This window comes from Salmo salar, chromosome ssa10 (assembly GCF_905237065.1).
Source record: "Salmo salar chromosome ssa10, Ssal_v3.1, whole genome shotgun sequence".
NCBI lineage: Eukaryota > Metazoa > Chordata > Actinopteri > Salmoniformes > Salmonidae > Salmo > Salmo salar.
Window position 1 is genome coordinate 45,434,370 of NC_059451.1, and position 23,169 is coordinate 45,457,538.

Genomic DNA, 23,169 nt, shown 5'->3' on the forward strand with positions numbered 1-23,169 from the left:
TCTGGGCTCAGAAGGTGACCAATCATAGAGCTCATTGATGTAGCGGGTGACCAATCATAGAGCTCATTGCTGTAGGTAGGGAGAGGGTGATCAATCATAGAGCTCATTGCTGTAGGTAGGGAGAGGGTGACCAATCATAGAGCCAATACACAGAGCAACTGCCTGACTATCGCTTCCTCTCTTCTCTTCTCTTCTCTTCTCTTCTCTTCTCTTCTCTTCTCTTCTCTTCTCTTCTCTTCTCTTCTCTTCTCTTCTCTTCTCTTCTCTTCTCTTCTCTTCTCTTCTCTTCTCTCAGCACCAATCTCCTTTCTTTTCCTCCCTTCTCTGTTTTTGGTGCTGGATTGAAGTTGAGAGGGAGGGAAGGCGGCAGTAGCGCGTGCAGACGGCGGAGAGGAAAGGACGAAAGGAAGAGGGGAATAGAGGAGAAGAGCTGGCTGCACAGCAGGTGAGAGGAATCCCCTCTCTCTCTCTGACTCATCATCCTCTTTTTTCTCCTCTCCTCTCTGTGACTCTCCTCCGTTTATCTCTGTTTCCATCTGTTTTCTGTCTCTCTCCTTTTGTCGCCCTGTCTATTTTCTCTCTTTACGCTCCTCTCTATTTACGCTGTCAGCCTCCCTTTTTCCTTCCCTCCCATCTTTCTTTACCCTCTTCATTCCTCCCCCCTCTCCTCTCCTCTCCTCTCCTCTCCTCTCCTCTCCTCTCCTCTCCTCTCCTCTCCTCTCCTCTCCTCTCCTCTCTTCTCCCCCATCTCGTCTCTTCTCTCCCTCTCCTCTCCCCATCTCCTCTTCTCTCCCCCTCTCCTCTCTTTTCCCCCTCTCCTCTCCTCTCCTCTCCTCTCCTCTCCTCTCCTCTCCTCTCCTCTCCTCTCCTCTCCTCTCCTCTCCTCTCCTCTCCTCTCCCTCTCCTCTCCTCTCCTCTCCTCTCCTCTCCTCTCCTCTCCTCTCCTCTCCTCTCCTCTCCTCTCCTCTCCTCTCCCCCTCTTCTCTCCCCTTCTCCTCTCTTCTCCCCTTCTTCTCTCTTCTCCTCCTCTCCCCCTCTTCTCCCCTCTCCCCCTCTCCTCTCCTCTTCCCCTCTCCTCTCATCTCCTCTCCTCTCCTCTCCTCTCCTCTCCTCTCCTCTCCTCTCCTCTCCTCTCCTCTCCTCTCCTCTCCTCTCCTCTCCTCTCCCCCTCTCCTCTCCCTCTCTCTGCGGACTACATGGGGACATGATGCTCGGAGCAGTAGAGGTGAGAGATGTATGTGCCTCCTATGTTTTACGAGAGAGCATCTGCATGTGTGTGTCTGGTTTGCTGTGTATGGAGCCAGGCTGCTGTGTTAGCGGAGCGGTAACTCGTTCCAGTGTGTTTCTACTTCCCTTGTTAGCCGTTGCTGCTGCTGCATTGCAGGAGAAACAAGCAGACTCTGGGCTCATGTTCCACTAATACACATGGAGGGAAATGAACATTCAGTTGGTCTACCCTTACTGGAAACCAGCCAACTAATTTCCCTCTCTCTGTGTGTGTACGTATGTGAGTATGAGGGTGTGCACCTTTCTGTGTGTGCATATGTGTGTGTGCAGTGTCCGCCCACATGTGTGTGCATGTACGTGTAAGTGTGTGTGGGCAAACAGGGTTCTGTAGCTGTCACCGTAATAAGATCAATAGTGTGTACGGGATGTGCTGCTGTGCTGCTAGTACTGCTACTACTGCTGTTGGTACTGCTACTACTGCTACTACTGCTGCTAGTACTGCTACTACTGCTACTACTGCTGCTAGTACTGCTACTACTGCTACTACTGCTGCTAGTACTGCTACTACTGCTACTACTGCTACTACTGCTACTAGTATTGCTACTACTGCTACTACTGCTGCTAGTACTGCTACTACTGCTACTACTGCTGCTAGTACTGCTACTACTGCTGCTAGTACTGCTACTACTGCTGCTAGTACTGCTACTACTGCTACTACTGCTGCTAGTACTGCTACTACTGCCGCTACTGCTGCTAGTACTGCTACTACTGCTACTACTGCTACTACTGCTGCTAGTATTGCTACTACTGCTACTACTGCTGCTAGTACTGCTACTACTGCTACTACTGCTGCTAGTACTGCTACTACTGCTGCTAGTATTGCTACTACTGCTACTACTGCTGCTAGTACTGCTACTACTGCTACTACTGCTGCTAGTACTGCTACTACTGCCACTTCTGCTGCTAGTGCTGCTACTACTGCTGCTAGTACTGCTACTACTGCTGCTAGTACTGCTACTACTGCTACTATTGCTGCTAGTACTGCTACTACTGCTGCTAGTACTGCTACTACTGCTGCTAGTACTGCTACTACTGCTACTACTGCTGCTAGTACTGCTACTACTGCTACTACTGCTGCTAGTACTGCTACTACTGCCACTGCTGCTGCTACTGCTACCACTGCTGCTAGCGCCGCTACTGCTGCTACTGCCGCTGCTGCTACCGCTACTACTGCTACTACTGCTGCTAGTACTGCTACTACTGCTACTACTGCTACTAGTACTGCTACTACTGCTACTACTGCTGCTAGTACTGCTACTACTGCTACTACTGCTGCTAGTACTGCTACTACTGCTGCTACTACTGCTACTACTGCTACTACTGCTGCTACTACTGCTACTACTGCTACTAATGCTGCTAGTACTGCTACTACTGCTGCTAGTACTGCAAATGGAATGCAATAGGTGGGAGGGTGCAGTGTGTGCAGTGTGTGTGCCTGTTGGAGCATATGTGCTTGTGTGTTTGTATGTGAGAGAGTGTGTGTGTGTTTTATTCTGCTAGTACATTTCCATGTGTGTGTTTGTATGAAATGCACATATGTGTGCATGTGTGCATTCGTATGTATGTTGTTTTTATGTGCAGAAGGGAGTGCAGGGGGATCTGATAGGAGATGACAGTGCTGTAATTGATCCAGTCCGATGTGACGTGTGCCCACCCTTTCCTCCTCTCCCTCCCTCCCTCCTTCCCTCCCTCCCTCCCTCCCTCCCTCCCTCCCTCCCTCCCTCCCTCCCTCCCTCCCTCCCTCCCTCCATCTATCCATCCATCCATCTCTCTCTCTCTCACTCTCTCCTCATCAGATCTCCCTTCTCTCTACACACAACTCAACTTCCTGTCATCTCTCCTGACAGCAGTCTCTTCCCTTCCCCCTCTTTACCTTTCCTCTCTTCCTCCCTGTTCCCTCGATCCATCCATATCCTTCCTTTGGCTTTGAAGGAAGCTAGATCTAACACAGTGACGATTTCACTCATAGGGATAGCCGCGCCGCCATGCTAATTAGCCTCTGATGGGTAGGGAGGCTGAGTGTTAGCCATCAGTCTAATGCTGCTAGGCTATGCTAGCCATGGTGCTGGGTGAATAAATAATTGATGTTCGTGTTGTTCCTTATCTCTAATGAAAGCGGGCAGCTAGTCTCATGCAGCACACACACACACACACACACACACACACACACACACACACACACACACACACACACACACACACACACACACACACACACACACACACACACACACACACACACACACACACACACACACACACACAAAGCCACTGAGATCTGGGGATGGAGGGCTCCATGAAGAGTGGAATGAGCTGAATGGATAGAGAGATAAGAAAACAGATGCACTGAGTAGGGCTGGACGGGTTACCAAATCACTGAGTAGGGCTGGACGGGTTACCAAATCACTGAGCAGGGCTGGACGGGTTATCAAATCACTGAGCAGGGCTGGACTGGGTTATCAAATCACTGAGCAGGGCTGGACGGGTTATCAAATCAAATCACTGAGCAGGGCTGGACTGGGTTATCAAATCTCTGAGCAGGGCTGGACTAAGTTATCAAATCAAATCACTGAGCAGGGCTGGACGGGTGGACGGGTAACATTAGTGACTAGATGTTCCAGAGTAACATTAGTGACTAGATGATCCAGAGTAACATTAGTGACTAGATGTTCCAGAGTAACATTAGTGACTAGATGTTCCAGAGTAACATTTGTGACTAGATGTTCCACAGTAACATTACTGACTAGATGTTCCAGAGTAACAAAAGTGACTAGATGTTCCAGAGTAACATTAATGACTAGATGTTCCAGAGTAACATTAATGACTAGATGATCCAGAGTAACATTAGTGACTAGATGTTCCAGAGTAACATTAGTGACTAGATGTTCCAGAGTAACATTAGTGACTAGATGTTCCAGAGTAACATTAGTGACTAGATGTAACATTAGTGACTAGATGTTCCAGAGTAACATTAGTGACTAGATGATCCAGAGTAACATTAGTGAGTAGATGATCCAGAGTAACATTAGTGACTAGATGTTCCAGAGTAACATTAGTGACTAGATGATCCAGAGTAACATTAGTGACTAAATGTTCCAGAGTAACATTAGTGACTAGATGATCCAGAGTGACATTATTGACTAGATGTTCCAGAGGAACATTAGTGACTAGATGTTCCAGAGTAACATTAATGACTAGATGTTCCAGAGTAACATTAGTGACTAGATGTTCCAGAGTAACATTAATGACTAGATGTTCCAGAGGGACATTAGTGACTAGATGTTCCAGAGTGACATTATTGACTAGATGTTCCAGAGGAACATTAGTGACAAGATGTTCCAGAGTAACATTAATGACTAGATGTTCCAGAGTAACATTAGTGACTAGATGATCCAGAGTAACATTAGTGACTAGATGATCCAGAGTAACATTAGTGACTAGATGATCCAGAGTAACATTAGTGACTAGATGATCCAGAGTAACATTAGTGACTAAATGTTCCAGAGTAACATCAGTGACTAGATGATCCAGAGTAACATTAGTGACTAGATGTTCCAGAGTAACATTTGTGACTAGATGTTCCAGAGTAACATTAGTGACTAGATGATCCAGAGTAACATTATTGACTAGATGTTCCAGAGTAACATTAGTGACTAGATGTTCCAGAGTAACATTATTGACTAGATGTTCCAGAGTAACATTAGTGACTAGATGTTCCAGAGTAACATTATTGACTAGATGTTCCAGAGTAACATTAGTGACTAGATGATCCAGAGTAACATTAGTGACTAGATGTTCCAGAGTAACATTATTGACTAGATGTTCCAGAGTAACATTAGTGACTAGATGTTCCAGAGTAACATTAGTGACTAGATGATCCAGAGTAACATTAGTGACTAGATGATCCAGAGGAACATTAGTGACTAGATGTTCCAGAGTAACATTAGTGACTAGATGATCCAGAGTAACATTAGTGACTAGATGTTCCAGAGTAACATTAGTGACTAGATGATCCAGAGTAACTTTATTGACTAGATGATCCAGAGTAACATTAGTGACTAGATGTTCCAGATTAACATTATTGACTTGATGTTCCAGAGTAACATTAGTGACTAAATGTTCCTCTGGTTGTGTTTATGTGTGAGTTTCTGTGCATGTGTGTATGTACTGTTGTGTGTGTGTTTGTGTGCGTGCCAGAATGTGTGTTTATTATGGTGACTAGCTATTTCCACTTTCTCAGGATTATGTGGAGGTAAACACAGATGGTGAGGGTGATGATAAAAGACGTTCTAGAGCTGGGCACCTGGTACCAACCAGTGAGAAACTCCCAGATGTTGTTTTGTTGTCTTGTTCAGCCATTCATTCTGCTGCCGAGTTAGGCTTGGTGAGCTGGTCACAGATCTAGAGGGACAGCTGCAGACCTTTCAGTGTGTGTTTGTGAGTGTGTGTGTGAGATATGATGGTGCAGTAGCCATCCCTTCCCACCTGTTGTATTCAGTCTCCCCTCTCCAAACTAATTTCCCTCTCTCCTCTCTGTATTAATATCATTCAATCTGCAGCACTCCACAGGAACTGGTAATGACCCATGACTTTCAATGAAGGCTCGGCCCCCTGTGGTTCACTGGGTCAGCTGGCGTAATATGAGACGTCTGTCAGTAGGAGGTTATTTACTGTAGCTGTTACTGTGATGTGATGCCCACGGCTTCCGGACAGGAGTTATTATAATGATTGTCAGTCTCCACCTCATCATCAGCCTCCGTTATGCTTTACTGGTTTAAATACATGGTGATGGAAATAGTGTATGTGTGTGTTTTATTGTCGTTATTGAAAAGAGGCTCACATGTGTGTTTGACTTTGAAACCACAGAATCAGACATAAACCTGTCAGGTTCTTGTGACCTTGTTAGTCTTCTTGGATAATGTATTTTCCGTATGAACTTTTGAGGTAATGGATGGGTCCTCCACTCTGGCCCAGTTTCCTCTGTGCCTGCCTGTAACCATGCTGAAGTGATGTTCTGGCCCAGTCTCCTCTGTGCCTGCCTGTAACCATGCTGAAGTGATGTTCTGGCCCAGTTTCCTCTGTGCCTGCCTGTAACCATGCTGAAGTGATGTCTGCAGTTCTCTGTGCCTGCCTGTAACCATGCTGAAGTGATGTTCTGGCCCAGTTTCCTCTGTGCCTGCCTATAACATGCTGAAGTGATGTTCTGGCCCAGTTTCCTCTGTGCCTGCCTGTAACCATGCTGAAGTGATGTTCTGGCCCAGTTTCCTCTGTGCCTGCCTGTAACCATGCTGAAGTGATGTTCTGGCCCAGTTTCCTCTGTGCCTGCCTGTAACCATGCTGAAGTGATGTTCTACGTGTCACCCAGTAGTGATGGGCTGTACATCATGCCATACTGCCACAATGAAAGGCTCTGAGATTCCTCAAAATGAGGTTGGAACCACGTCAACTGGAGAGAGAGTCTCATTAAGAAACTTTCTTCCAGCTCTGCCCAGCCTCAGTTTCTCATCTTCCCTCGCTTTCTCTCGTTCTCTTTGCCCATCTCTCTCATTCTCTCTTTCTAATCCTCAGTCACTTTACTTCCTCTCCCTTTTCTTTCCTTCCTTCCTTCCTTCCTTCCTTCCTTCCTTCCTTCCTTCCTTCCTTCCTTCCTTCCTTCCTTCCTTCCTTCCTTCCTTCCTTCCTTCCTTCCTTCCTTCCTTCCTTCCTTCCTTCTTTCCTTCCTTCCTTCCTTCCTTCCTTCCTTCCTCTCTTTCTTTTTCCTTTTCGCTTTCCATTTCTCTTTCTGTCACTTCACCTCTCTCTCTTTCTCTCTCTCCTCCTCTCTGTGCCTCTCTCTCTCTCTCTCTCTCTCTTTCTCTCTCTCTCTCTCTCTCCCTCTCTGTGCATCTCTCTCCCCCTCTCTCTCTCTCTCTCTCTCTCTCTCTCTCTGTCTCTTTCTCATATCTGTCCCTGTGTATTTAGTAAGGATCTAATTAACTAGCTGTGCTGTTCTCTCTGCTCTGCTCTGCCAGCTGTGTATAATTGCCTGTCGAGTCTGCAACCTTGCGCTTTACTCAGCAATTATCAACAGCATTCTTCCGCTCACAAATTGGCTAATTAGAACTCAAGGGCAGCGAGCCGGAACCAGATTGCCCAGCGTCACATGAAGGATTTGGAGTGTCAGGGACATGCATGCCCCTGCTTCCATGGCAACACCTCAGCGACTAGATAAATTAGCTAAGATAAGTAGGGCCGGTGTAAAGGGCTGGGGGATGGAGATATGACTGGTAAAGGGCTGGGGGATGGAGATATGACTGGTAAAGGGTTGGGGGATGGAGATATGACTGGTAAAGGGCTGGGGGATGGAGATATGACTGGTAAAGGGCTGGGGGATGGAGATATGACTGGTAAAGGGCTGGGGGATGGAGATATGACTGGTAAAGGGCTGGGGGATGGAGATATGACTGGTAAAGGGCTGGGGGATGGAGATATGACTGGTAAAGGGCTGGGGGATGGAGATATGACTGGTAAAGGGTTGGGGGATGGAGATATGACTGGTAAAGGGCTGGGGGATGGAGATATGACTGGTAAAGGGTTGGGGGATAGAAATATGACTGGTAAAGGGCTGGGGGATAGAAATATGACTGGTAAGGGCTTGGGATAGAGATATGACTGGTAAAGGGCTGGGGGATGGAGATATGACTGGTAAAGGGCTGTGGGATAGAGATATGACTGGTAAGGGCTTGGGATAGAGATATGACTGGTAAAGGGCTGGGGGATGGAGATATGACTGGTAAAGGGTTGGGGGATGGAGATATGACTGGTAAAGGGCTGGGGGATGGAGATATGACTGGTAAAGGGTTGGGGGATGGAGATATGACTGGTAAAGGCCTGGGTGATGGAGATATGACTGGTAAAGGGCTGAGGTATAGAGATATGACTGGTAAAGGGCTGGGGGATGGAGATATGACTGGTAAAGGGCTGGGGGATGGAGATATGACTGGTAAAGGGTTGGGGGATGGAGATATGACTGGTAAAGGGCTGGGGGATGGAGATATGACTGGTAAAGGGCTGGGGGATGGAGATATGACTGGTAAAGGGTTGGGGGATGGAGATATGACTGGTAAAGGGCTGGGGGATGGAGATATGACTGGTAAAGGGTTGGGGGATGGAGATATGACTGGTAAAGGGTTGGGGGGATGGAGATATGACTGGTAAAGGGTTGGGGGGTGGAGATATGACTGGTAAAGGGCTGGGGGATGGAGATATGACTGGTAAAGGGCTGGGGGATGGAGATATGACTGGTAAAGGGTTGGGGGATAGAGATATGACTGGTAAAGGGCTGGGGGATGGAGATATGACTGGTAAAGGGATGAGGGATGGAGATATGACTGGTAAAGGGCTGGGGGATGGAGATATGACTGGTAAAGGGCTGGGGGATAGAGATATGACTGGTAAAGGGTTGGGGGATGGAGATATGACTGGTAAAGGGCTGGGGGATGGAGATATGACTGGTAAAGGGTTGGGGGATGGAGATATGACTGGTAAAGGGTTGGGGGATGGAGATATGACTGGTAAAGGGCTGGGGGATAGAGATATGACTGGTAAAGGGTTGGGGGATAGAAATATAACTGGTAAAGGGCTGGGGGATAGAAATATAACTGGTAAAGGGCTGGGGGATGGAGATATGACTGGTAAACGAATGGGGGATGGAGATATGACTGGTAAAGGTTTGAGGGATAGAGATAAGACTGGTTGAGGGCTGTGGGATAGAGATATGACTGATAAAGGGCTGTGGGATAGAGATATGACTGGTACAGGGGGATGGAGATATGACTGGTAAAGGGGGATGGAGATATGACTGGTAAACGGCTGGGGGATAGAGATATAACTGGTAAAGGGCTGGGGGATAGAGATATACAGATAGTTCTGTCTTACTATCCAGGTCTGTACCAAAACAATTTTAGCTTCTACTTCTAAAAATTCACCTTTCCAGAAACAAGTCTCTCACCGTTGTCGCTTGCTATAGACCACCCTCTGCCCCCAGCTGTGCCCTGGACACCATATGTGAATTGATTGCCCCCCATCTATCTTCTGAGCTCGTGCTGCTAGGTGACCTAAACTGGGACATGCTTAACACCCCAGCCATCCTACAATCTAAGCTTGATGCCCTCAATCTCACACAAATTATCAATGAACCTACCAGGTACAACCCCAAATCCGTAAACACGGGCACCCTCATAGATATCATTCTAACTAACTTGCCCTCCAAATACACCTCTGCTGTTTTCAACCAAGATCTCAGCGATCACTGCCTCATTGCCTGCATCCGTAATGGGTCAGCGGTCAAACGACCACCCCTCATCACTGTCAAACACTCCTTAAAACACTTCAGCGAACAGGCCTTTCTAATCGACCTGGCCGGGGTATCCTGGAAGGACATTGACCTCATCCCGTCAGTAGAGGATGCCTGGTTATTCTTTAAAAGTGCCTTCCTCACCATCTTAAATAAGCATGTTCCATTCAAGAAATTTAGAACCAGGAATAGATATAGCCCTTGGTTCTCTCCAGACCTGACTGCCCTTGACCAGCACAGAACCATCCTGTGGCGTTCTGCATTAGCATCGAATAGCCCCCGTGATATGCAACTTTTCAAGGAAGTTAGGAACCAATATACACAGGCAGTTAGGAAAGCTAAGGCTAGCTTTTTCAAACAGAAATGTGCATCCTGTAGTACAAACTCAAAAAAGTTCTGGGACACTGTAAAGTCCATGGAGAATAACAGCACCTCCTCCCAGCTGCACTGAGGCTAGGAAACACTGTCACTACCGATAAATCCACAATAATTGAGAATTTCAATAAGCATTTTTCTACGGCTGGCAATGCTTTCCACCTGGCTACCCCTACCCCGGTCAACAGCCCTGCGCTCCCCACAGCAACTCGCCCAAGCCAACCCCACTTCTCCTTCACCCAAATCCAGATAGCTGATGTTCTGAAAGAGCTGCAAAATCTGGACCTCTACAAATCAGCCGGGCTAGACAATCTGGACCCTCTCTTTATAAAATGATCTGCTGAAATTGTTGCTACCCCTATTACTAGCCTGTTCAACCTCTCTTCGTATTGTCTGAGATTCCCATAGATTGGAAAGCTGCCGCGGTCATCCCCCTCTTCAAAGGGGGAGACACTCTAGACCCAAACTGCTACAGACCTATATCTATTCTACCCTGCCTTTCTAAGGTCTTTGAAAGCCAAGTTAACAAACAGATTACTCACCATTTCGAATCTCACCGTACCTTCTCCGCTATGCAATCTGGTTTCAGAGCTGGTCATGGGTGCACCTCAGCCACGCTCAAGGTCCTAAACGATATCATAACCGCCATCGATAAGAGACATTACGGTGCAGCCGTATTCATCGACCTGGCTAAGGCTTTCGACTTTTTCAATCACAACATTCTTATTGGCAGACTCAACAGCCTTGGTTTCTCAAATGATTGCCTCGCTTGGTTCACCAACTACTTCTCTGATAGAGTTCAGTATGTCAAATTGGAGGGCCTTTTGTCCGGACCTCTGGCAGTCTCTATGGGGGTGCCACAGGGTTCAATTCTCGGGCCGACTCTCTCCTCTGTATACATCAATGATGTCGCATTCACAGCTGGTGAGTCTTTGATGCACCTCTACGCAGACGACACCATTCTGTATACCTCTGGCTCTTCTTTGGACACTGTGTTAACTAACCTCCAGATGAGCTTCAATGCCATACAACTCTCCTTCCGTGGCCTCCAACTGCTCTTAAATGCAAGTAAAACTAAATGCATGCTCTTCAACATTTCGCTGCCCGTACCTGCCCGCCCATCCAGCATCACTACTCTGGACGGTTCTGACTTAGAATATGTGGACAACTACAAATACCTAGGTGTCTGGTTAGACTGTAAACTCTCCTTCCAGACTCACATTAAACATCTCCAATCCAAAATGAAATCTAGAATCGGCTTCCTATTTCGCAACAAAGCATCCTTCACTCATGCTGCCAAACATACCCTCGTAAAACTGACCATCCTACCGATCCTCGACTTCCGCAATGTCATTTACAAAATAACCTCCAACACTCTACTCAACAAATTGGATGCAGTCTATCACAGTGCCATCCGTTTTGTCACCAAAGCCCCATATACTACCCACCACTGCGACCTGTATGCTCTCGTTGGCTGGCCCTCACATCGTACTCGTCGCCAAACCCACTGGCTCCAGGTCATCTATAAGTCTTTGCTAGGTAAAGCCCCGCCTTAGCTCACTGGTCACCATAGCAGCACCCACCCGTAGCACGCGCTCCAACAGGTATATTTCACTGGTCACCCCCAAAGCCAACTCTTCCTTTGGCCGCCTCTCCTTCCAGTTCTCTGCTGGAACGAACTGCAAAAATCTCTGAAGCTGGAGACTCTTACCTCCCTCACTAGCTTTAAGCACCAGCTGTCAGAGCAGCTCACAGATCACTGCACCTGTACATAGCTCATCTGTAAATAGCCCATCCAATCTACCTTATCCCATACTGTATTTATTTATTTATCTTGCTCCTTTGCACCCCAGTATCTCTACTTGCACATTCATCTTCTGCACACGCTACCATTCCAGTTTTCAATTGCTATACTGTCATTATTTCGCCACCATGGCCTATTTATTGCATTACCTCCCTTATCTTACCTCATTTGCACATGCTGTTTATAGATTTTTCTACTATATTATTAATTGTATGTTTGTTTATTCCATGTGTAACTCTGTGTTGTTGTATGTGTCGAACTGCTTTGCTTTATCTTGGCCAGGTCGCAGTTGCAAGTGAGAACTTGTTCTCAACTAGCCTACCTGGTTAAATAAAGGTGAAATAAAATAAATATGACTGGTAAAGGGCTGGGGGATGGAGATATGACTGGTAAAGGGCTGGGGGATGGAGATATGACTGGTAAAGGGTTGGGGGATGGAGATATGACTGGTAAAGGGCTGGGGGATGGAGATATGACTGGTAAAGGGCTGGGGGATGGAGATATGACTGGTAAAGGGCTGGGGGATGGAGATATGACTGGTAAAGGGTTGGGGGATGGAGATATGACTGGTAAAGGGTTGGGGGATAGAGATATGACTGGTAAAGGGCTGGGGGATGGAGATATGACCGGTAAAGGCCTGGGGGATGGAGATATGACCGGTAAAGGAGTGATGGAAAGAGATATGACTGGTAAAGGGCTGGGGGATAGAGATATGACTGGTAAAGGAGTGATGGAAAGAGATATGACTGGTAAAGGGCTGGGGGATGGAGATATGACTGGTAAAGGGCTGAGGGATGGAGATATGACTGGTAAAGGAGTGATGGAAAGAGATATGACTGGTAAAGGGCTGGGGGATAGAGATATGACTGGTAAAGGGCTGGGGGATAGAGATCTGACTGGTAAAGGCCTTGGGGATGGAGATATGACTGGTAAAGGGCTGGGGAATGGAGATATGACTGGTAAAGGAGTGATGGAAAGAGATATGACTGGTAAAGGGCTGGGGGATGGAGATATGACTGGTAAAGGGCTGAGGGATAGAGATATGACTGGTAAAGGAGTTATGGAAAGAGATATGACTGGTAAAGGGCTGGGGGATGGAGATATGACTGGTAAAGGGCTGAGGGATAGAGATATGACTGGTAAAGCAGTGATGGATAGAGATATGACTGGTAAAGGGCTAGGGGATGGAGATATGACTGGTAAAGGGCTGAGGTATAGAGATATGACTGCTAAAGGGCTGGGGGATGGAGATATGACTGGTAAAGGCCTGGGTGATGGAGATATGACTGGTAAAGGCCTGGGACAGAGATATGACTGGTAAAGGGCTGGGGGATGGAGATATGACTGGTAAAGGGCTGGGGGATAGAGATATGACTGGTAAAGGGTTGGGGGATGGAGATATGACTGGTAAAGGGCTGGGGGATAGAGATATGACTGGTAAAGGGTTGGGGGATAGAAATATGACTGGTAAAGGGCTGAGGGAAGAGATATGACTGATAAAGGGTTGGGTGATGGAGATATGACTGGTAAGGGCTTGGGACAGAGATATGACTGGTTAAGGGCTGGGGGATAGAGATATGACTGGTAAAGGGCTGGGGGATAGAGATATGACTGGTAAAGGGTTGGGGGATGGAGATATGACTGGTAAGGGCTTGGGATAGAGATATGACTGGTAAAGGGTTGGGGGATGGAGATATGACTGGTAAAGGGTTGGGTGATGGAGATATGACTGGTAAAGGGCTGGGGGATGGAGATATGACTGGTAAAGGGTTGAGGGATAGAGATATGACTGGTAAAGGGCTGGGGGATGGAGATATGACTGGTAAAGGGCTGAGGGATAGAGATATGACTGGTAAAGGGCTGAGGGATAGAGATATGACTGGTAAATGGCTGGGGGGATGGAGATATGACTGGACAGGATAGAAACACAGAGACACTTCTGCTCTAGATCTCACATTGCTTTGCTGTCACTGTTTGGGGTTTATTTATGGAGGCAGTCCCGCTAGAGGTCGTTATGGATCCGAGATCAGGTTCCTGTGTGGATTGGCTGTCATTTTGATCGATGGCCTTGCCATCCAATGCGGTGTCTGTGTATTGTAGCATATTCCTGTGCTGTACTCTGATGGTAAACAGCCCACTACTCTAAGCACACAGTCTTTCCCCAGCACCACCATTCCAGTGTGTATTGTTCACAGATACAGGACATTTGTTGTCGGGTAGAAAGATGGTTCCTCTGTTCTCCCCACAGTCATCAAAGCAGAATGAGTAGAGATTGTCACTTACAATTTGTTCTTTGCCTTAGGCTTCAAAGGTGTTTTGTTCTTTGTGCATTATTAAGGGGGTTGTGATGGTACCAAGCTGCAGGAAGGTAATAAGAAAAGGTCAGGAAAGTGCTCAAGAGCCTCAAGTCTTCCATTATGACGATAAAACACATTTAAGGTGAGAAAGCAATCATAAAGATTGATACAAGTAACATAGATAAGTGGAATAGATAAGTAGCATAGCATAAGTAGCATAGATAAGTAGATTAGATAAGTAGCATAGATAAGTAGATTAGATAAGTAGCATAGCATAAGTAGCATAGATTAGTAGATTAGATCAGTAGCATTGCATAAGTAGAATAGATAAGTAGCATAGATAAGTAGATTAGATAAGTAGCATAGATAAGTAGATTAGGTACAGGTTTGATTTGAATTGCATGCTCTTATAATACTCATAAAGTAGTTTATTGCACTGGAATTCACTCCTGTCTGCCAGGTTCAAGTTTACACTTCAACTCTCACTAAAACAATGCTCCAGGCTTTGAGAAGGACGTGTTCTCCTGAGTATCACTTTTTTTTTACCGGCACAAATTTGCATGGAAATTGTGTGCTTATTTGCTCAATTGTTTTGTGATTTATATTTTGCTGTAGGCCCAAGGGTATGCTATTTTAAATGGGTTAAAAGCATGGGAAGGCTTTGGGAACATCCTTGCCTTTACTGTGTATTATTAGTAGTATTGGATATTACATTTAAAAGCATAAACCTCTGAAAGTTTTGACTCAAATCTCTGAGTTGTTTTTGTTCCTTGTGTTATTATTTTCTATTTTCCTCTCTGCATTATTGGGAAGGGTCCATAAGTAAGCACTTCACTGTTAGTCTACACCTGTTGTTCACCAAGAATGTTTTTTTCGTTTTTTGTTGACTTGATTGATTTGATTTTTCCATCCCAATTGCCTCATGCAAGGCCCCTCGTAAAAAGCCGCGGGCTTTGGTTTCTTGGCAGCTCCAACTGGAACAAAACACACAAAATGGCAACCAGATGGAACATTTTCCTAATTAGTTGGATGAAACTGTAGCCCTTGTCAGTGTTGTGGTGATTTTTAATGGCCACCGAGGGTCTCTCTCACTCTTTTAGACAATGACACAGTGGAGAGGTTGTGGACAGGATGTTTCTCTCATTAGCAACAAACAGACTATCACGGGTCACTGCTACAACACAAGTCATTTCACCTACGCTCTTCTTATCTCAAAAACAAATATGAGCTCTTATTTAAAACAAAACAGGTTGTACTACAAACAGTTGGCCAGTGTTGATATTCCGTGTTATTTCAGTTGCTCACAGACTTCCATTCTCTTTTCCAGGTTGCCCACTCTGACAGCAGAGAAGTCCATGACCCTGAACTAATACAGCGATGGACAGGAAAAGTGGTAAGTTAAAAGTCACACAAATCCATCCCCTTCTGCCCTAACCCCTGTGTGATAGCATGTCTGAATGTTCTGGAGAAGAAAGCAGTGTAGTGGTAAAGCTTCCAGCACAAGAGGTTGGAGAGGACGGGCTCGTGATAATGGCTGCAGCGGAATCAGTGGAATGGTATCAAATACATCCAACACATGGTTTCCATAGTTTCCAGGTGTTTGATGCCATTCCATTCGCTCCAATCCAGACATTATTGTGAGCCGTCCTCCCCTCAGCAGCCTCCACTGGCTTGCACCATGTTGCTTCCACCTTACAGAGCTGCAAACATTAAAGGGTCAGGGGTAAGAGGAAGTAGCGAACAAGAGTTTTCTCTTCCTAATATTCTTGCTGTGCTAAACACTATCCGCCTGTCTGATTATGCATACACTACCGTTGAAAGGTTTTTGGGTCACTTAGAAATGTCCTTGTTTTATAAAGAAAAGCACATTTTTTGTCCATTAAAATAACATAAAATTGATCAGAAATACAGTTTAGACATTGTTAATGTTGTAAATGACTATTGTAGCAGGAAATGGCAGATTTTTAATGGAATATTTACATAGGCGTACAGAGGCCCATTATCAGCAACCATCACTCCTGTGTTCCAATGGCACGTTGTGTTAACTAATCCAAGTTTATAATTTTAAAAGGCTAATTGATCATTAGAAAACACTTTTGCAATTATGTTAGCACAGCTGCAAACTGTTGTTCTGATTAAAGAAGCAATAAAAATGGTCTTCTTTAGACTAGTTGAGTATCTGGAGCATCAGCATTTGTGAGTTTGATTACAGGCTCAAAATGGCCAGAAACAAAGTACTTTCTTCTGAAACTCGTCAGTCTATTCTTGTTCTGAGAACTTAAGGCTATTCCATGCGAGAAATTGCCAGTCTCAACGTCAACAGTGAAGAGGCGACTCCGGGATGCTGGCCTTCTAGGCAGAGTTGCAAAGAAAAAGCCATATCTTAGACTGGCCAATAAAAATAAAATATTAAGATGGGCAAAAGAACATAGACACTGGACAAAGGAACTCTGCCTAGAAGGCCAGCATCCCGGAGTCGCCTCTTCACTGTTGATGTTGAGACTGGTGTTTTGCGGGTACTATTTAATGAAGCTGCTAGTTGAGGACTTGTGAGGTGTCTGTTTCTCAAACTAGACACTCAAATGTACTTGTCCTCTTGCTCAGTTGTGCACCGGGGCCTCCCACTTCTCATTCTATTCTGGTTAGAGACAGTTTGCGCTGTTCTGTGAAGGGAGTTGTACACAGCGTTGTACAAGATCTTCAGTTTATTGGCAATTTCTCGCATGGAATAGCCTTCATTTCTCAGAACAAGGATAGACTGACAAGTTTCAGAAGAAAGTGCTTTGTTTCTAGCCATTTTGAGCCTGTAATCGAATGTACGTTGACACAGCAAAGCTAAGCTGAGTTGAGTTTTGCATACTAATGAGTGTAAATGTGTTTCATCCTAATCACAGAAAGATAATTACATCCCAGACTCTTACAGGGTTTATGCACAGTAATGTAGTGTACATCCTGTCCCTGGCTGCATCTATATAGGGGGGACTGTGAATACTAAAACAGTAAGGCAACAAGCTGATGAAGGCAACGAGCCAAAACGCATTAGTTGCTGGTTTTAATAATAAATGGTATTGTGGCTGAATATCCTCCTCTCTTCAGTTGGTCCTTGGTTGAAGAGCGAAGTAGCAATAGTGTAATACTAAAACTGAAAGAAACGCAATTACTGACAGCTCTGGTGCTGTAGACACAGTAGGCACTTTTCCTGAAATGTTGATTCATGTGCACTATCCCTATCAACCCTGTCAAATACTATCCCTATCAACCCTATCATAGACTATCCCTATCAACCCTATCATAGACTATCCCTATCAACCCTATCAAATACTATCCCTATCAACCCTATCATAGACTATCCCTATCAACCCTATCATAGACTATCCCTATCAACCCTATCATAGACTACCCCTATCAATCCTATCATAGACTATCCCTATCAACTCTATCATATACTATCCCTATCCCCTAGCTAGCCAGCTGAAGAGTTCCATCAGCCACTCCTGGGCTACAATCACCTATCCGGACCCGTTTTACTGCCGATGCAGAGCCCCATCGGGCCTTCACGACTGGACTACCAATGTTATCTGCCCGAGGGAGTTATCCAACTGGCCCCTCCGTCGTGACGTAACCTGAACGCCCATCTGCGGCCCGCTAATCGTTAGCTGTCTTATCGGCTGCTATCTGAATAGGTCTATCGGACAATTTTCTTGGGCCACTATAACTATAACTATTTTGCCAATTGGACTAGTCCCCCCTACCACACGGAACCCCACTAATCTACAGACGGAAACGCACGAGGTGGCTACAAACAGACCTCCCTCCATCTTCTGCCAGCTTGCTACCTATGGTCTGGCTAGCTATCTGAATCTCACTGGACCCTTATGATCACTCGGCTAAGCATGCCTCTCCTTAATGTCAATATGCCTTGTCCATTGCTGTTCTGGTTAGTGTTTATTGGCTTATTTCACTGTAGAGCCTCTAGCCCTGCTCATTATACCTTATCCAACCTTTCAGTTCCACCACCCACACATGCTATGACATCTTCTGGTTTCAATGATGTTTCTAGAGACAATATCTCTCTCATCATCACTCAATGCCTAGGTTTACCTCCACTGTATTCACATCCTACCATACCTTTGTCTGTACATTATACCTTGAAGCTATTTTATCGCCCCCAGAAACCTGCTCCTATTACTCTCTATTCCGGACGTCATAGACGACCAATTCTCATAGCTTTTAGCCGTACCCTTATCCTACTCCTCCTCTGGTCCTCTGGCGATGTAGAGGTGAATCCAGGCCCTGCAGAGCCTAGCTCCACTCCTATTCCCCAGGCGCTCTCTTTTGATGACTTCTATAACCGTAATAGCCTTGGTTTCATGCATGGTAACATTAGAAGCCTCCTCCCTAAGTTTGTTTTATTCACTGCTTTAGCACACTCTACCAACCCGTATGTTCTAGCCGTGTCTGAATCCTGGCTTAGGAAGTCCACCAATAACTCTGAAATCTCCATCCCTAACGACAACATTTTCAGACAAGATAGAATGGCCAAAGGGGGCGGTGTTGCAATCCACTGCAGAGATAGCCTGCAGAGTTCTGTCCTACTATCCAGGTCTGTACCTAAACAATTTGAACTTCTACTTTTAAAAATCCACCTCTCTAAAAACAAGTGTCTCACCGTTGCCGCCTGCTATAGACCACCCTCTGCCCCCAGCTGTGCTCTGGACACCATATGTGAACTGATTGCCCCCCATCTATAAACTGGGACATGCTTAACACCCCAGCCATCCTACAATCTAAGCTTGATGCCCTCAATCTCACACAAATTATCAATGAACCTACCAGGTACCACCCCAGAGCCGTAAACACGGGCAGCCTCATAGATATCATCCTAACCAACTTGCCCTCTAAATACACCTCTGCTGTTTTCAACCAAGATCTCAGCGATCACTGCCTCATTGCCTGCATCCGTAATGGGTCAGCGGTCAAACGACCTCCACTCATCACTGTCAAATGCTCCCTGAAACACTTCAGCGAGCAGGCCTTTCTAATCGACCTGGCCCTGGTATCCTGGAAGGATATTGACCTCATCCCGTCAGTAGAGGATGCCTGGTTATTTAAAAAAAATGCCTTCCTCACCATCTTAAATAAGCATGCCCCATTCAAGAAATGTAGAACCAGGAACAGATATAGCCCTTGGTTCTCTCCAGACCTGACTGCCCTTAACCAACACAAAAACATCCTGTGGCGTTCTGCATTAGCATCAAATCAAATTTATTTGTCACAATCACATGGTTAGCAGGTGTTAATGCAAGTGTAGCAAAATGCTTGTGCTTCTAGTTCCGACCATGCAGTAATATCTAACAAGTAATCTACCAATTCCACAACAACTACCTTGTACACACAAGTGTAATGGAATGAATACGAATATGTACATAAAATATATAAATGAGTGATGGCCGAACGGCATAGGCAAGATGTAATAGATGGTATGGAGTACAGTATATACATATGAGATGAGTATTGTAGGGTATGAAAACATATAAAGCAGCATTGTTTAAGGTGGCTAGTGATACATTACATCAGGATGGCAAGATGCAGTAGATGGTATAGAGTACAGTATATACATATGAGATGAGTAATGTAGGTTATGAAAACATTATATAAAGTGGCATTGTTTAAAGTGGCTAGTGATACCTCTAATTACGTCAAGATGGCAAGATGCAGTAGATGGTATGGCGTACAGTATATACATATGAGATGAATAATGTAGGTTATGTAGACATTATCTATTATAAATAATATAAAGTGGCAAGTGATAAATTGATTACATAAATTTTCCCGTTATTAAAGTGGCTTGAGTTGAGTCAGTATGTTGGCAGCAGCCACTCAATGTTAGTGATGGCTGTTTAACAGTCTGATGGCCTTGAGATAGAAACTGTTTTTCAGTCACTCGGTTCCAGCTTTGATGCACCTGTACTGACCTCGCCTTCTGGATATTAGCGGGGTGAACAGGCAGTGGCTCGGGTGGTTGCTGTCCTTGATGATCTTTTTGGCCTTCCTGTGACATCGGGTGGTGTAGGTGTCCTGGAGGGCAGGTAGTTTGCACCCGTTGATGCTTTGTGCAGACCTCACTACCCTCTGGAGAGCCTTCCGGTTATGGGCGGAGCAGCTGCCATACCAGGCAGTGATACAGCCTGACAGGATGCTCTCGATTGTGCATCTGTAAAAGTTTGTGAGTGTTTTTGATGACAAGCCAAATTTCTTCAGCCTCCTGAGGTTGAAGAGGCGCTGCTGCGCCTTCTTCACTACGATGTCTGTGTGGGTGGACCATTTCAGTTTGTCCGTGATGTGTACGCCGAGGAACTTAAAACTCTCCACCCTCTCCACTACTGTCCTGTCAATGTAGATAGGGGGCTGCTCCCTCTGCTGTTTCCTGAAGTCCACGATCATCTCTTTTGTTTTGTTGACATTGAGTGCGAGGTTATTTTCCTGACACCACACTCCGAGGGCCCTCACCTCCTCCCTGTAGGCCGTCTCGTCATTGTTGGTAATCAAGCCTACCACTGTAGTGTCGTCTGCAAACTTGATGCTTGAGTTGGATGCGTCCATGGCCACGCAGTCATGGGTGAACAGGGAGTCCAGAAGAGGGCTGAGAGCGCACCCTTGTAGGGACCCAGTGTTGAGGATCAGCGGGGTGGAGATGTTGTTACCTACCCTCACCACCTGGGGGTGGCCCGTCAGGAAGTCCAGGACCCAGTTGCACAGGGCGGGGTCGAGATCCAGGGTCTCGAGCTTAATGATGAGTTTGGAGGGTACTATGGTGTTAAATGCTGAGCTGTAATCGATGAACAGCATTCTTACATAGGTATTCCTCTTGTCCAGATGGGTTAGGGCAGTGTGCAGTGTGATGGCGATTGCGTCGTCTGTGGACCTATTGGGTCGGTCGAACAGCCCCCGTGATATGCAACTTTTCAGGGAAGTTTGAAACCAATATACACAGGCAGTTAGAAAAGCCAAGGCTAGCTTTTTCAAGCAGAAATTTGCTTCCCGCAACACAAACTCCAAAAAGTTCTGGGACACTGTAAAGTCCTTGGAGAATAAGAACACCTCCTCCCAGCTGCCCACTGCACTGAGGATAGGAAACTCTGTCACCACCGATAAATCCACTATAATTGAGAATTTGAATAAGCACTTTTCTACAGCTGGCCATGCTTTCCACCTGGCTTCCCCTACTCCGGTCAACAGCACTGCACCCCCCACAGCAACTCGCCCAAGCCTTCCCCATTTCTCCTTCTCCCAAATCCAGTCAGCTGATGTTCTGAAAGAGCTGCAAAATCTGGACCCCTACAAATCAACCGGGCTAGACAATCTGGACCCTTTCTTTCTAAAATTATCTGTTGAAATTGTTGCAACTCCTGTTACTAGCCTGTTCAACCTCTCTTTTGTGTCGTGAGATTCCCAAAGATTGGGAAGCAGCTGCTGTCATCCCCCTCTTCAAAGGGGGGGACACTCTTGACCCAAACTGCTACAGACCTTTAACTATCCTACCCTGCCTTTCTAAAGTCTTCGAAAGCCAAGTCAACAAACAGATTACCGACCATTTCGAATCCCACCGCACCTTCTCCGCTATGCAATCTGGTTTCAGAGCTGGTCATGGGTGCACCTCAGCCACGCTCAAGGTCCTAAACGATATCTTAACCGCCATCGATAAGAAACAATACTGTGCTGCTGTATTCATTGACCTGGCCAATGCTTTCAACTCTGTCGATCACCACATCCTCATCGGCAGACTCAACAGCCTTGGTTTCTCAAATGATTGCCTCGCCTGGTTCACCAACTACTTCTCCGATAGAGTTCAATGTGTCAAATCGGAGGGCCTGTTGTCCGGGCCTCTGGCAGTCTCTATGGGGGTGCCACAGGGTTCAATTCTTGGGCCAACTCTTTTCTCTGTATACATCAATGATGTCGCTCTTGCTGCTGGTGAGTCTCTGATCCACCTCTACGCAGACGACACCATTCTGTATACTTCTGGCCCTTCTTTGGACACTGTGTTAACAACCCTCCAGATGAGCTTCAATGCCATACAACTCTCCTACCGTGGCCTCCAACTGCTCTTAAATACAAGTAAACTAAATGCATGCTCTTCAACCGATCGCTGCCTGCACCTGCCCGCCCGTCCAGCATCACTACTCTGGACGGTTCTGACTTAGAATATGTGGACAACTACAAATACCTAGGTGTCTGGTTAGACTGTAAACACTCCTTCCAGACTCACATCAAACATCTCCAATCCAAAGTTAAATCTAGAATTGGCTTCCTATTTTGCAACAAAGCATCTTTCACTCATGCTGCCAAACATACCCTCGTAAAACTGACCATCCTACAGATCCTCGACTTCGGCGATGTCATTTACAAAATAGCCTTCAATACCCTACTCAGTAAATTGGATGCAGTCTATCACAGTGCCATCCGTTTTGTCACCAAAGCTCCATATACTACCCACCACTGCGACCTGTACACTCTCGTTGGCTGGCCCTCGCTTCATACTCGTCGCCAAACCCACAGGCTCCAGGTCATCTAAAAGACCAAGCTAGGTAAAGTTCCCCCTTATCTCAGCTCGCTGGTCACCATAGCAGCACCCACCCGTAGCATGCACTCCAGCAGCTATATCTCTCTGGTCACCCCCAAAGCCAATTCCTCCTTCGGCCACCTCTCCTACCAGTTCTCTGCTGCCAATGATTGGAACGAACTACAAAAATCTCTGAAACTGGAAACACTTATCTCCCTCACTAGCTTTAAGCACCAGCTGTCAGAGCAGCTCACAGATCACTGCACCTGTACATAGCCCATCTATAATTTAGCCCAAACAACTACCTCTTCCCCTACTGTATTTATTTATTTTGCTCCTTTCTATTTCTATTTCTACTTTGCACTTTCTTCCACTGCAAATCTACCATTCCAGCGTTTTACTTGCTATATTGTATTTACTTTGTCACCATGGCCTTTTTTGCCTTTACCTCCCTTATCTCACCTCATTTGCTCTATATGTTTGTATTGACTGTATTGGCTGTATGTTT

General features: G+C 45.9%; 1 protein-coding gene across 5 annotated transcripts in view; it reads left to right on the forward strand.

Moving 5' to 3' along the window:
* LOC123724411 (KN motif and ankyrin repeat domain-containing protein 2) overlaps positions 1 to 23,169 on the forward strand; it is a 115,245-nt gene that overhangs the window by 68,867 nt on the left and 23,209 nt on the right. For 2 of the 5 annotated variants that reach the window (XM_045687830.1, XM_045687829.1), the window contains exons 2-3: positions 296 to 445; positions 15,426 to 15,491. In XM_045687830.1, coding sequence (XP_045543786.1) covers positions 15,476 to 15,491 — 16 coding nt within the window. In that variant the 5' untranslated portion in view covers positions 296 to 445; positions 15,426 to 15,475. Of the gene's footprint in view, positions 1 to 295; positions 446 to 1,116; positions 1,226 to 15,425; positions 15,492 to 23,169 lie in introns of those variants that run through there. The other 3 variants (XM_045687831.1, XM_045687833.1, XM_045687832.1) reach the window with 3 other exon arrangements.